General features: G+C 39.6%; 1 protein-coding gene across 2 annotated transcripts in view; it reads left to right on the top strand.

Annotated features, from left to right (window-relative positions):
- MYOF (myoferlin) overlaps positions 1 to 15,284 on the top strand; it is a 128,285-nt gene that overhangs the window by 83,260 nt on the left and 29,741 nt on the right. For both annotated transcript variants that reach the window (XM_054982375.1, XM_054982374.1), the window contains 11 exons: positions 2,512 to 2,626; positions 3,809 to 3,914; positions 4,895 to 5,040; positions 5,189 to 5,362; positions 6,977 to 7,085; positions 8,061 to 8,138; positions 11,345 to 11,526; positions 11,620 to 11,778; positions 11,893 to 11,991; positions 13,719 to 13,880; positions 14,509 to 14,674. In XM_054982375.1, the coding sequence (XP_054838350.1) occupies positions 2,512 to 2,626; positions 3,809 to 3,914; positions 4,895 to 5,040; positions 5,189 to 5,362; positions 6,977 to 7,085; positions 8,061 to 8,138; positions 11,345 to 11,526; positions 11,620 to 11,778; positions 11,893 to 11,991; positions 13,719 to 13,880; positions 14,509 to 14,674 (1,496 nt within the window). The remainder of the gene's footprint in view (positions 1 to 2,511; positions 2,627 to 3,808; positions 3,915 to 4,894; positions 5,041 to 5,188; positions 5,363 to 6,976; positions 7,086 to 8,060; positions 8,139 to 11,344; positions 11,527 to 11,619; positions 11,779 to 11,892; positions 11,992 to 13,718; positions 13,881 to 14,508; positions 14,675 to 15,284) is intronic.

The following is a 15,284-nucleotide window of genomic DNA, read 5'->3' as shown; positions in this document are numbered from 1 at the left end:
CAGTTAGAAATCAGTTTTACTGAAAACTTCCCAGTAAAATTGTTTAGGTCAGTACTACGTTAGGGTCTTTCCAGACTGATGATTTTTTTTTCTTTTGGCAATCTGCTATTGATATAAAAATGGGGCTGTCTACTATGTATATCAAGATAGGACAGTATTTATGCTTGGCTTTTTTTAAAAAATGCAAAAAAAGTTGAACAAGTTAGTGTACCACTGGAGTTCCATGATATATATTTTGGATCTTAAAAGCAGCCAATGGTAGCCAAGTATGGATCAAGTGTTATTTCCCTAATGAAAAATGGCCTACTTACTGTATTCAGAGATAAGAGTCACATACATTCAAAAATCTGTAATACTTTTAGTCTTGTTCATGTGCATCCACTTTAGTGTAGTGATTAAGAGCGCGGAACTCTAATCTGGAGAGCCGGGTTTGATTCCCCGCTCCTCCACTTGAAGCCAGCTGGGTGACCTTGGGTCAGTCACAGCTTCTCAGAGCTCTCTCAGCCCCACCCACCTCACAGGGTGTTTTGTTGTGGGGATAATAATAACATACTTTGTGAACCACTCTGAGGGCGGTATATAAATTGAATGTTGTTATTATCCCACAAACAAAGGAAATGCCATGGGAAGTATACATGCCCCAAGGGACTGTTTGAGTGCAATTCTGCACTCAGGTTTCTTAGATCCCACTGACTTCAGTAGATGGTCTGGATGAGATTTAAACAGCTGAATTGTGCAGAGGAGTGGCTTAACCCAAGGCAGGGCTTTTTTTCAGCTGGAACGCAGTGGAACGGAGTTCCGGAACCTCTTGAAAATGGTCACATGGCTGGTGGCCCTGCCCCCTGATCTCCAGACAGAGGGGAGTTTAGACTGCCCTCCGTGCTGCCAAGCGGCGTGGAGGGCAATCTAAACTCCCCTCTGTCTGGAGATCAGGGGGCGGGGCCACCAGCCTTGTGACCATTTTCTCCAAGGGCAACCCACTGAGTTCCACCACCCCTTTTTCCAGTAAAAAAGCCCTGACCCAAGGCCACCTACTGAGCTCATGGCAGTAGTGGGATTCGAACCGATAGAGTGCTGATTCACAACCTAACCACTTAATGCCATTACCTTTCTCTGCATAGCAACCCTGGACTTTCTTGGTGGTCTCCCATCCAAGTATTGACCAGGGTCAATCCTGCTTGATTTCCAGGGTCTGATGAAGCTGAGCTAGCCTGGACCGACCAGGTCAGGGTGCAGTTCAAAATAGTGTTCGTAATATAATTTTGGCCAACAGATGGCAGTACAAATTCCAGCTAATGAAAACAAATGCTACGTTCTGTTTTGTGTGACGTTTTCTTTTACTGCATTAGCATTTTAGTTACACTTCCTTTTTATATTTATATTTTTATTCATCTTTATATTTTTAAAAGGTACATAAGAATACAAGGAAATAAATTTGTAATAATAAGGCTGAAAAAAACAATTTAACTGCAATATATGATTTCCTAGCAGTCCCTTTCCTCAGCTATGTAATGCACAGTTTCTGGAAGCAATGAGAGTTTCTCAGTTGCAACTGTGGTGTAACACTTTAGAAAAACAGTGGATTAAAAAAAAACATTTAAAGTGTTGCTGCTGTTGTCTTTAATGTGTAGCCATTCACAAATTTTAATGTGGTAGGCACCCATTCTAACCACTGCCAGAGCCCCATAGTGTTCTTCTAGAGTGATTATGACTGGCCAGAACCTTTTGGGTTCAACATCACCTAATCAGCCAACTATATAGTGAGGCATCTACAGATGACACATTCTTAATGGCTGCCATATTGCCTAGATGATGCGTAAAGTGGCCCAATAACAGGAAGACAGTTTAACTACCTTACTTTTCTCCTAAAATTCCTCTCTAGCACAGTTCTTTAAACAGAAGACAGTAAAATGAAGAACCACACCTAGATATTTCAAGCAGTAAAAGTGGTCCATAAGGTCCTGTGTTTCCTCTCTCATCTTGGAAGTAAATGCCCTTCCTTCCTTCCTTCCTTCCTTCCTTCCTTCCTTCCTTCCTTCCTTCCTTCCTTCCTTCCTTCCTTCCTTCCTTCCTTCCTTTCTTCCTTCCTTCCACTGCTGATAAATATGTAACCAAAAGCAATGTTAACTTTTGTTAATGCTTTGTAAAGTGCCTGCCTTAATCAGGGCTTCAAGCCATTTTGAAATCTTGGTTAAGCAAGAATGTCGAGTGCTTTTTAGACACCTGCCATGTGAGACTCACTTATCCATAAATGGCTTGTATGTGCCTCGGATAACATTTAATATGATGCCACATGAATGGAGGCGAATCACATAATTCTAATTCCATGGAAAAACTCCTCACCCAGTCCCCCTCCCCCTCCCTATAACTGGGTCAGTCAAACATTCTAGCCATTTCCTGTAGTCAGGCAGTTCACCTACAGCTAGAATATTCCTTAAAGAATACCTTGGTTTGTTCAGTAAATATCTTTTAATACTTAAGAAATTTGAAAGTTTTCTTCTGACTTATCAGCTTGCTGACAGAAGCAGATGCTGGCCATTCTGAGTTTACTGATGAAGTGTATCAAAATGAGAGCCGCTATCCTGGAGGAGATTGGAAAGCAGCTGAAGAGAGTTACACGGATGTGGTAAGACTTAATGCTTTTAAATTCTAATAGCACTTTGTTAGGTATAGTCACAGTACATATAATCCAGGCCAGTTTACTTGTTAGCGTCCATAGTCAAATGCAAATAAAATGCAAATCACAACATAAGGACATGCTATTAAACTCCAACAAAGAAGTGAAAGGATTGTGTGCAGTGCAAATAGAAGAAGCGTTATTTGTCTGAAATATTTATATGCTAAATCAAAAAGAGTCCAGTAGCACCTGGTTAGTCTTAAAGGTGCTACTGGACTCTTTTTGATTTTGCTACTACAGACTAACACGGCTAACTCCTCGGGATTTATATGCTACGCTCTCAAGTCTGTTGACTCCAAAACTAACGATAAACAAGCCAATAGCAAAATACTACTCTGTTGCTTTAAATCCTGGTAGAGAAAAAGACAGGTGCAGAACAGGCATCAGTCTCTCCCCCCCCCACTTACTTATGTAACCTGGAAGGTCCATTTATTATCAGAGAAATGGCACAGGATGAAAGAGGTAAATCCCTCTTTTCCAGCATTGTGTGTCTCCTATCCATATTGGTGGGGAGGGGGACTGCTTTTGTAGCTGAATTCAGTTTACAGCAGGAGGGACTTTGATCTACTATTCAGTTTTGAATGCAGTATAGCATACACAGTAGACTGGGAAATGGTTTTGCTGCATGCTGTTTTTCTGAATGTTTCTGATTTCAGATGAGTAGCTCTTATAGTCTAAAAATAGTTTAGTAGACTATAGTCTTATAAGACTATAGTCTACTAAAAATAACAAAGATTCATATGTTAATTTTAAAAATAGTATGTTCTATTGTGGCATAAGTTTTAATGAACTTTGGATGTAACTAAATAGGTTTAGATCCACGAATCTTTAATAGCCAGAAAACTCTCTATTCTTATTTTTAATGACATCCCATGATCATGCCTTAGATAGTTTTCTGTTTGCGTATTTTCCCCATTCTGCAGTCCTAGTCCTATTGCTTTGTTGATTGGATGTCTTATGCTGTCCGATTGAATTGGTTTCTTTATTTTTGTACTCTGCCTTGGCTCAGAGTGGGAAAAGATGTCTATAAATGAAGTAAATAAAATAAATCCTATTAAGTGGGCAATTATAGTATAATTTTGTTGAATGGATTTCAACTTTAGTATATGCATGTTCTTCTCTGTTTCAAAGAACGGTGAAAAAACAGCCCCACCAAGTGAGATAACCTGCCCTCCAGGTTGGATATGGGATGATGACGCTTGGATTTATGATATAAATCGAGCAGTGGATGAAAAAGGTGAGACTAGGGCCTTAGGATACTTTTCATGTCAAAATGTATGAGCAAAAAAAAAAAAATTGGAACTCCAAGCAAGTTTTGGACTTGAATCCCCCAAACAATGTCCCTCCCATGCTTCATAGCAAACTATATTTGTATCCAAAAAGAATGTCAAAACATGTTAGTGTGCTAGTAGAAGACAGTATGGCAGGTCTGCTGTTAAAAATATTTTTAAAATTACATTGTTTGCATGTATGCCTATTAATCTAAAAGTAGATCTTTGCGTATCTATATGAATCCTTTCAATATGGTTCATCTGATTTTGCTTATTGAATGTATAGACCACTCTGTCCTGGAGGCTTGGATTAGGTAACAACATGTTTATTTGGGCTTACTGTAATTCAATTTTTAGGAAAAATGCACAACCCCAGACCTGAACCTGCCTAATAACTTAGATCTTCAGAGGTCCAGTTTTGCATGCCACAACCTTCTGATGTAAGATGGGTGGGAACTAGAGACAGAGCCTTCTTCGTAGTTGTAGAATGTCCTACCCCACAGCTATCTACCCAGTGACTAATCTTTGGTTTTTAGACGCTAGTTTAAAACATTTCTCTTCCCAGGATTTTGGTTTAGGTCGATTTCCACACATATCCTCCAGTGTGTGGTTGTTATTATTGACTGGGTGCTGATTGTTGAGTTGTTTTGAATACATTTTTATTCAGTGTATTAGCTAACTTGGAAACCTTTTAAGATGAATGTCAAGCTGAAAGTTTTTTTAAATAAATAAAAAATATATTTTTGTAATTCAGAGGTACAAAAATTGGGATAAACTGTAATACTCTTTCAGAGAATTACACCGATGTGAGAAACCAAATTATTCTAGAATGGGCTGTTTTGGTAACATAGGGACTGTGAATCATTGAGGCTTGGATGGAAAGTAAATAATAAATTGGTAGAAGCAGTTCAAGACAACTAATATATGTTCAACTATGCTCTTTTAGGTTGGGAATATGGAATTACCATTCCTCCTGACAACAAACCAAAGTCATGGGTAGCAGCAGAAAAAATGTATCATACCCACAGAAGAAGAAGGCTGATTAAAAAACGCAGAAAAGATCCAACTCAAACTACATCACAGCTAAAAGCAGTAAGAAAAAAATGCTGTCAGTCTTGTACATTTGTTCAAAGTAATGGGAAGGAAGAAATAAGAGATTAGTTGAATGGATTGTTGGCAATTATCCCTACATTTTAGATCTGTGTCAACTGGGAGTTACATGTCTGGAATTGTGTCCTAGGAATCCACGTTCTATGAAGATCAAGAAGGATGGGAATTTGCCTCCTTGATTGGATGGAAGTTTCACTGGAAGCAGCGCAGTTCTGATACTTTCCGCCGCAGACGCTGGAGGAGAAAAATGGCTCCTTCAGACACGCACGGTGCAGCAGCCATCTTTAAGCTTGAAGGTGCTCTTGTAAGTGAGAACAACTTAGCTTGCTGCCTTATCATAATGGAACTTCAAAATGAATTATAAACTCAAATTTAGGTTATAGTGAGTGCATGGTGCTGGAACCTAACTGAAGACTTCCTGTGTTGAAGATCATCAAAATTCATTACACACCTAGCACTGTATGTAAGGAATGTATCAGAATGATGAAGCTCTAGACAAACCTATCTCCTGTAGAGAAAAAAGAAGGTGGCTGAGGTTGACAGGTTTTTTTACCTTTTCTTACACAATAATTGAGAGTGACGTAGAAATAAAATTCTGTATGTTGTGATGGCAACATGCTTTCATTCTTACTGTTGCTTTTTATGCTTTTCTCTGCCATTTTGTTGCAGTTATGTTGCTGTTGATTGGATGTTTTTATTATTCTTTAGATCTACTGTTTATATATTTTAATTTTACATTTTAAAAACTGTATTTTGTTAACTGTTTTGGGCAGGGCAAAATTGCCACTTTGACTTACTGGAAACATTCCCAGTGATCCACTGCCCTGGAGTGAGTCAAGCTGGGTCCCAGGGGCACTAGCAGCACCACAAGGGCAGCTTGGCTTGGACCCAGCAACAGTGCCAGAGAAGGTGACAGCAAGTCAGTGCCACTAGCCAACTCTCACTAGCCACTCAGCACATTTTAACAGCACAGTATGCCCCTGGCTTTGGGTGCCATTCCAAGCATCAGTTTTCACAGCCCCTTACAAACTTTTAACATTATCCCCTCCCTCATACCTTGATTCCCTCTCTTACATGCACACATGTATCATCAGTCATGGAAGAAAAGTTGGTTTTATTTCTGAAATTATGAAATTACAGTATGGCCCAAACTGGGGCTTGTCTTCTGTGCACCAATATATGCTTCTCCAGTTTTATTTGTTGGTTGCTATTTTTGTTTAACATAACATTTTGCCTGTAGAAGAAACCTATAGCTTCCTATTTAGTAATACTTTGGTTGGTCCTAGGCTATTATTCTATTACTGTTTTATGAACAGGCCAATTCACTTTAAAGTGTTATTTTTCAGCTTTGCACTGACTCCAGCAAATCTCACAAAATCTGGACATTCCATATAGGTACATGTCATGGATACAAGGAAATGTTTCCATAAATATTCTCAAGCATGATTTAGCATCACTGTTTTTCTTTATGGTAATAGGGTTGCAGCCTGGATCTCTAGGCTTCGGTAAAGCAGACCCACCCCGACGATGTTTGGGCCCTGTTGGCAGTACAGAAGTTAACAATGCTCTTCTGAAGGAATTTAGAATCTGGGGACTGCAAACCTAGGATTGTGGATAATAGCAGCTGGGAATTGTCAATTGTAACAAGTTGAGGACCCTGATCTCCCCCCACTTCCCTCCCTCTGTCTTACACACCCACCCACGCCCACGCACGCACGCATGCACGCACGCACACGCACACACATACACATGTAAATTAAAATTAAAAAACTTTAATTTCAGAGACATCAGAATTTTTATATATCTATGTTTATATGTGTTTATATTTTATATATTTTGTTTTATAAATATATTTATACAAATTACATTTTATATTTATATAATTATAGTTAAATTCATATATTTTATATGTTTTTAGGGAGCGGATACAAGCATTGATGAGGGAGACAAGACTTCAGAGAAAGCCAAAGATTCAGCAACACGCGTATTTGGTGCAAACACTCCGATAGTCTCTTGCAACTTCAGTAGTAAGTTCAAGGAGAGAAGTTGTGTCTTCTGGGTGCTGCTCATGTTTTGCTTACATAAGGGGCCAAATTCTGTGGCTGGCTTCCCCAGTTAATGTATCATGGATTAAAAGTCTTTGGGAAAAAACTTTCTCTGCCTGAAACTCAGGAGAGCTTTGGCCAGTCAGAGTAGACAACGAAATAAATATACTGAGTCAGTGGTCTGACTCAGTATAAGGAAGCTTCATGTGAAATAACAACAACATTCAATTTATATACTGCCCTTCAGGACAACTTAATGCCCACTCAGAGCAGTTTACAAAGTATGTTATTATTATCCCCACAACAAACACCTTGTGAAGTAGGTGGGGATGAGAGAGCTTCTAGAAGCTGTGACTGACCCAAGGTCACCCAGCTGGCTTCAAGTGAAGGAGCGGGGAATCAAACCCGGCTCTCCAGATTAGAGTCCCCCACTCGTAACCACTACACCAAACTGGCTTTACCATTTAAGGCTACATTCATCCCACTGAAGAGGGGATGACATAAGAGTTTTCTGCATGAGTTTTTAATGTTGATTCTGGTCCCATGCTGCTTCAATTTATCCCCGATTTCTGCACATATTTTTTCGCCTTTAGTTTTTTCTTGAGACCACTTTTACCCTAGTCTTTTTCTGGAAGCCAATTTTGAGGTGATTTTTAACTCTATGTAATGTTTCCTTCAGTTTTGATTGTCCTGTCCACTCCAACCCACTTTCCCATGTTCGTATGTTCGTCATCATCAAACCATCTGACAAAAGTCAGAAACAGCATGATTCCTATCTTCTGTTATAGTCATATAAGCTGTAGTAAAGAAGACAGACATAGTAAAATGGCCATGAACTGACACTACAGTAGCACAGATGGGTCAGGTAGTGGGACAATACAGCTGAAGTGATTTTAGAGGACTTAACAAAGTTGCTATTACATTGACGCACATCTAATGTATGTTATTTATTTTAAGGAGTCTACAGTTACCACCTTCGGTGTTACATCCATCAAGCAAGAAATCTTACAGCTTTGGACAAAGACAGTTTTTCAGGTACGATGTGGGAGAACGATTAAATCTGAAGAACACGTGCAGATATAAAAGCAAGTCTGTTCCTTTTCTATAGTGATTGAACTGCTTGGTTCATGACTCGTGTAATTTGAGCTGTCTGCTGTATTCTTATGTGACAAGATCCCTGCAGCCAAAGATTTGGATGACGATCAATAGAAGAACTTTAGTCTTACTTTTGCAGTTCCTGGTCATATGCTCTTCTCTCTGCCCAAGTTTCCCTTTTTCTCAGACTGCTCCTCAAACCTGTCTCTCTTTCCATCATATCTCTAGGCCACTCAACCTTCCATCTTTCTTTTCTTAGACCTTTGATGCTTTTGTATCTCCTTTCTTAAGAATTCTGTATGTACTACCCTTCTCTGGGACCAATTAGGCTTAGCCAATGACAGCCAGAAGCCCTTTCTTCTGCCTAGCCCTCAGTGTGATATTCTTTATGAACTGAACAAGTCAGTTCAGTTCACATATGGATGCTACAGGGTGTTACAAGGTGTTAAACTGCAACCAAGCGCAACTGCAACTGCAACCAAGTGCATTTTGCTACATTACAATTTGTTTTTTTCTTTTCAAAGGTTATTGATCTACAGGTTTCAGTGCTATTGAATTTTGAGCCCATATTTCATGTATCAAATATTATAAAGTTCATCCAATTTCATGTATAAAATATTAGCATATGCAGGGTTGAATGTTATACAGACTAGTGATGGAAATTTGGTCAGTTTCTGTTAATTTTTTAAAAGACGTGATGATTTATTCCTTCTTTTTTCCCTTTGTTTTTAGAAAACTTTGTGTAATAGGCTTCTCTAAACACATAATATAGAAGAACAGTATTTTCCCTTGGTAATGGCTAAATCCAATATACCAATATATATGTCATGCAACTACAATAGTTGTTACTGTTAGATATACTCAAAGCCTGGAACTGTCACTCAAATCAGAGACGGTTTTGGATCCAGATCCCAGATCTCTTACTTTTTTTTTTTTTACTCCATTAATGACAGAACAGAAGAAAGTAAAATCAAACTTTTATATGACCTCATTGCATTCCTTGTTAGGGGCCGGTGAAGATGACCTCAAGATAACCTTTTATATAGCCCGTGGCACTGTGTAATGGCAATTTGTACAGGAAATGCTAATAACCATCATCAGATACCTTCTTCAGAGACCCAGATGATTTAGAGGTCTTTCTAATAGTAGGTCTAGAACCCTTTAATCATTTACCTCTGCTTTAGAAGAAAAAGAGGCCATAAATAAATAAGCATGTTTTAGATCCATACTGGATCTGTGTTAAATTTGTGATATTTGTAGTTTTTGCTGTAAATGGAATAACCTCCTTCTATTATTTGGCACTGTACCTCAGCAAAGGGAATCAAGGACTGGTTACAATGTAACAGTATAAATGCAATAGCAAGGTTTAGAGATATAACAATCACATATTCAGTCTCATTGTTTACATTCATAAGATAAGAGTCATAAAATGCACTGCATATGTTACTCCGCTGAGTACAAAGTAAGGTCAACGGATCTGTAAACCGCATGTTCAGAATTGTTGTCACTTCTGTGTTGACAATTTCATGGCATGCAATAAAGATGTTTGCATATCATAAAATGGTTAAGAAAGGAGTCTGGATGTCTTGCAAAGATGTATAAAGGAAAGATATGGAGGAAGACTCTTACTCCAGATGCTGATCTCACCCTTAATGGGAGCTTAGTAGCCAAGGGTGGAACATGGTCCCTACCCCACATCTGCTGAGTGAATGAGATGGCAGAGAGCTCTTGTGAGGAAAGACTGTCGATTGGTTGGCGTCTAAGCCCCCCTGAGGCCATTACCTTCATCTGGGTTTACTCCTGGATAAAAGAGAGAATTACGTAAGCTGCTTTGGATTGGGGAGACAGGCAGGGCACAGATAAATTACGATGAATCTGATGGGTCACCTTTGGTCATCGACGTAGGCAACTGCAATGACTTAGATTATGGCATGAAGAAAATTAAGTAGCATCACACAATGCTACTGGAGAAGGTCATTCATTGTTGCCTCCCTAACGCATTCCCATTATAATAATTATATGCAGGGCTTTTTTTCTGGGAAAAGAGGTGGTGGAATTCAGTGGTGGAACTCTGGACCGCACAATGACGTCACTTTGGGTCAGCTGGAACAAGGGGGGAGTTTTTTAAAGTTTAAATCACCCTTGGTGAAAATGGTCACATGGCCAGTGGCCCCGCCCCCTGATCTCCAGACAGAGAGGAGTTTAGATTGCCCTCCGCGCTGATGGCACGGAGGGCAATCTAAACTCCCCTCTGTCTGGAGATCAGGGGGCGGGGCCACTGGCCATGTGACTATTTTCACGAGGTGCCGGAACTCCGTTCCACTGTGTTCCCGCTGAAAAAAAGCCCTGACTATATGCTATATTGCCTGAAGTTGCAGATTTTGGAGTGACCAAAACATTTTAGGATGGCATGTGACTTGTTTTGATCTCCATCTCTACCTGCTTATGGACTGTTACTGCCTTTGCATAGAACAGTTGAACCTCATCTAATGTTGATGTCTGTTGTCAGCCACAGCCAACACATACTGCTGTGCGGGCACAACATCCTGGCTTAGCTGTCAATGCTGCATATCACTATAACTTGTGCTGTGTGTTTAACTGCAAGTGCTGGAGTTTATAAGTCAAGCTGTTGTTGCTGATAGTGCTTAGTATTTATATTGGCATTTTCCTGAATTCAGTTCAGTTTTTCCTGAAACAGTTCACACATATTATGCCAGTAATCCTTACCACAGTGCTTATGATAAGGTCAATATTTTTAACTCCACATTACAGCTGAGGATTTAGTTCAAAGGCAATGGCTTGCTTTAAGGCCACTTGTTGAGATCATGGCTGAGCTGAAGTTTAAATCAGGGATTTCAAGAATATTGGTTATGCTGTTAGCTTTTACACTACAATACCAGCTTAGGCTACAGTGCAAAGCAAGAAAGGAAGAAAAAAGAAAACCTGCACCATACATCCATCGATAAGGTCACTTGTGGAACTTGGGGACACTAATGACCATCACTTTCATTGGAATCAGTTCAGATTTGATTGGACCAGTATGCAACATCCAGGCAGGTTTCCAAGCCTTGATTGGACGGCTGATGAACAGTGAGATAGAGCGTTCTTAGAAAAACAATATATAATATGTTGGTATCATCTTTCAGATCCATATGCTCACGTTTCATTTCTCCATCGAAGTAAAACAACTGAGATAATCCATTCAACACTGAACCCCACTTGGGATCAAACCCTCATATTTGATGAAATTGAAATCTATGGAGACCCCCAAACGGTAGCACAAAACCCTCCTCATGTGGTTGTAGAACTCTATGACAGTGATCAAGTGGTAGGTAGCAGATTTTCAAGGTTCTCTCTTGATCATTTTAATAACGGGAAGTTGTTTACAAGTCCCCCGTGTTGGCTTTGTCAATCTGTCTAGGGCAAAGATGAGTTTCTAGGACGAACCTCTTGCTCTCCTATGGTGAAACTCAATCCAGAAGTTGACATCAGTCCTAAGCTTCTTTGGTATCCAGTTATGAATGCGGGAAAGGCTTGTGGAGATGTCCTTTTAGCAGCGGAGCTTATACTGGGGGAAAAGGTAAGTATTTAAAAAGTGTAATGTCAGTATGCTTAATGACATCTTGAGATGTTGATTTCTGTGCATGTTTCAGGCTTACTATACAGAAATCCGTTTCTCATTATCTCTAAACAGGATGGGTCCAACCTTCCAATTCTTCCATCCCAAAGGGCACCAAACCTTTATATGGTACCACAAGGAATTAGACCTGTAGTTCAACTGACTGCTATCGAGGTATTATATTTACTTTTAACAAATAGCCACAATCCAGAGAGCCACATGTTTAATAGGACTGATAACATCTCATACACCCATATGCACAAGTGCAAGACACTGAGCCATACATCAGTCAGTCGAACAAGCAGCTGCTACTTTTGGTCAGGGTCATCCACAACAAATCTCTAGATAAAGTTCTATATGATTTCACACATCAAAAAAATCTCATTTAAATGCTAGGTGTCTTTGGCTTCACAAACCTGTGTGCCTTCAGGAATCTCACCAAGTAATTTAATAGTTGGAAGCAAGAGAACTAAGGTGTGACTTGCTTGACTGATATCTTAGAGAGCCAGTTTGGTGTAGTGGTTAAGAGTGGCGGGACTCCAAACTGGAGAACTGGGTTTGATTCACCGCTCCTTCGCTTGAAGCCAGCTGGGTGACCTTGGGTCAGTCACAGCTTCTAGGAGCTCTCTCAGCCCCACCCATCTCACAGGGTGTTTTGTTGTGGAGATAATAATAACATACTTTGTAAACCGCTCTGAGTTGGCATTAAGTTGTCCTGAAGGGCGGTATATAAATTGAATGTTGTTGTTGTAGTAGCAGTAGCAGTAGCAGTAGTAGTAATAGTAGTAGTAGTAGTAGTAGTAGTAGTAGTAGTAGTAGTAGTTGTTGTTGTTGTTGTTGTTGTTGTTATACTCTACACAAGACATCTTACATGTGTTCTTTATGTGTCAGGTGATACAATGTTCACCAGGAAGCATACTTTTGAATGACAGAGCTGGTGGCGATAGCTCTGGAGGGGATGGATTCTCTCACAGCCCTCTGCCACCTCTGGTCTGCTGGTCTGTCTTTCCTTCCTGAGCCTTTACCCTTCTGAGGCTCGGTTAATTCAAAGTTTTAAGCAGTGGGCAGTAGGACAAAGGCTCCAGAAGGGGAAGAAGAAGTGAACTGTGACTCATGAAAGCTCATACCCTACCACAAATTTTGTTAGTCTTATAGGTGCTACTGGACTCTTGCTTTTTTCTACTGATAATGTTGATAAATAACGTAGACTTATCTTTTGGGGCTTTTTCACATGCATACCCATCCAAATCCAATACTCATTTTTTTAAAAAAAATTATAAGTCTGACCCTTTCCCTATCTAATTTGGTCAGGAGACAGGTTCTGTTACAGAACTAGCCTCTCTGTCTACTACATTTATACCCTACTCTTCTTCTGAGGAACTCAGGAGGGCATACAGAGTTTTCCTTTCCTCCATTTAATTCTCATGACAAATGAGAAATAGGTTGAGCAACCGACTCAAAGTCCCCCCTGTGAACTTCATGGTTCAACATAGCTCTCCCCAATCCTAGTCTGACAGTCAAGGCACTACACCACACTGGCTTCTAGTGCATACGTATGCTACTGTGACAGCATACATGTTCATAATTGTAGCATATACTACTTAATGTCCATTATCTGGGGATAGTTTCCCCAAAATTCTCAAGTGTTCAGATTAATCATGCAGCTGGAAGTCATTGTAATTCCAAGTAAACCTGCCATTTTTTTTAAGTTAAATAAAATAAGTTGTAGTATGGATGATTTCATTTTCAGGAAATGTTTGTTAATGTTTTTATCTCTAATAGTCTCAATATGTCTACATTGGTTCTGTTTCCTTCCTGTTAGTAACTTCTTGAATGGATTATGCTATAGATTTGTTTTCTTTTGTGATATGAAGGTGTGTGTTTGTGTGTGTTTGAAACAGATCCTGGCTTGGGGATTACGCAACATGAAAAACTACCAAATGGCTTCTATTACATCCCCTAGTCTTATTGTAGAATGTGGAGGAGAGATGGTGGAATCTGTAGTAATTAAAAACCTGAAGAAGACACCAAATTTTCCAGGATCTGTTCTCTTCATGAAAGTGGTATGATTCTAAATTATTTTGTAATAAGGTTTATAGTAGACTTTTGGTACTGGTAATTGTGAAGTTCTCTTGTCTCTCTTGCCAAGCCTGAGCTCTGCAGAGGGGTAAAGTGGGTCATCTTTTGTTTGGTTCCAAAGCCTGGAACCCAGAGAAGCCCCTTCTTTAACCTGGCAAAGCCAGGTAGTCTTACTCATAAATAAAAATGACTATTTAGAAATATAAAGATCTTTATTAATTAACAGTTAGGCAAAAGCAATTAAAACCCTGTATAGTCTCAGCAGGTCATTCTTCTGGCTTCTTTTGGTAACTAAAAGCAAGTCTGTGAGTATTCTTCATACCTACATATTAAAAAAGTACAACAGAAACTCAGTTTTGGCACATAATGTATATTATACAGCAGGATGAGCAGTTTGTATATGGTTTGGGTGTTTCATCTAAAGAAATGGAAGGAGAATAGGGAATATTAACTAAGAGAGCCTTCTTTTCTTGCATTTACAATTCACATATATTCAGTCCAAGCTCCAAAGTTATGAAAGCTTTTGCATTTCTTACAAAACTGGTGTCCTGCCATGTGCATATTTTCATTGGTTTAGCATAGGCAACATTCTTTTTCTTCTTTTACTACTAGCTGCTGCCCAAGGAGGAACTGTACATGCCATCCTTAGTTCTTAAAGTGATCGATCACAGGCAATTTGGCCGTAAACCTATCGTGGGACAATGTACCATTGATTTACTGGAGCATTTTCGCTGTGATCCTTATGCTACTAAAGAAGACATTGCACCACAGATGAAAGGTAGAGTTATCATAAAAAATAAAGGCTTTTCCTGAAGAGGTAAACCTCACTACCGTGGGTGCAGTCCATTGAGAATGTCTCCAACACAAGGTATCTCTGAAAAAACTGGATACAATTGAACTCTTGCATAGCTCCTGGTTAATTTAAGTAAGGCTTATAGAAGATATATGATCTTCTCAGTGGAGTGCACTCCATATTTATTATTTATGTATTTTTTAGGCATGTTTACCTTGCTTTTCTCCCCTATGGGGCCCAAAGCATCGTACAAAAAAAATTAAATGAATTCACAATTCAAACAGACAAAAATATTATTTCAATAAAGAGAATCAGCAAAAATACACTGAGCCTAGGCTAGTCCTGGATTCACTGGGCTGGCTCACTCAGAGCCACAAGTCTTCATGCCGAGAGCTTTGGCCATGCCCAGCACAGGCTGAAATTCCCTCTCAGCACAGGCAGAAGTTCTCTCACCCTCTGGCTCAACAGGCTCCTGAGGAAGGTGATCTTATAGTGGAGGGGAGGCTCATTTAAACTGACTGATGTGACTGGGAGTTCTGCTTTTAAAGAACCTACCTTCTCACAGGGTACCATGTTTAGGAAACATCAAGGGTGT

The sequence above is a fragment of the Eublepharis macularius genome, chromosome 6 (genome assembly GCF_028583425.1).
Source record: "Eublepharis macularius isolate TG4126 chromosome 6, MPM_Emac_v1.0, whole genome shotgun sequence".
NCBI lineage: Eukaryota > Metazoa > Chordata > Lepidosauria > Squamata > Eublepharidae > Eublepharis > Eublepharis macularius.
The sequence above is the reverse complement of the archived record's forward strand: the minus strand, read 5'-3'. Positions and strand labels throughout refer to the sequence as shown.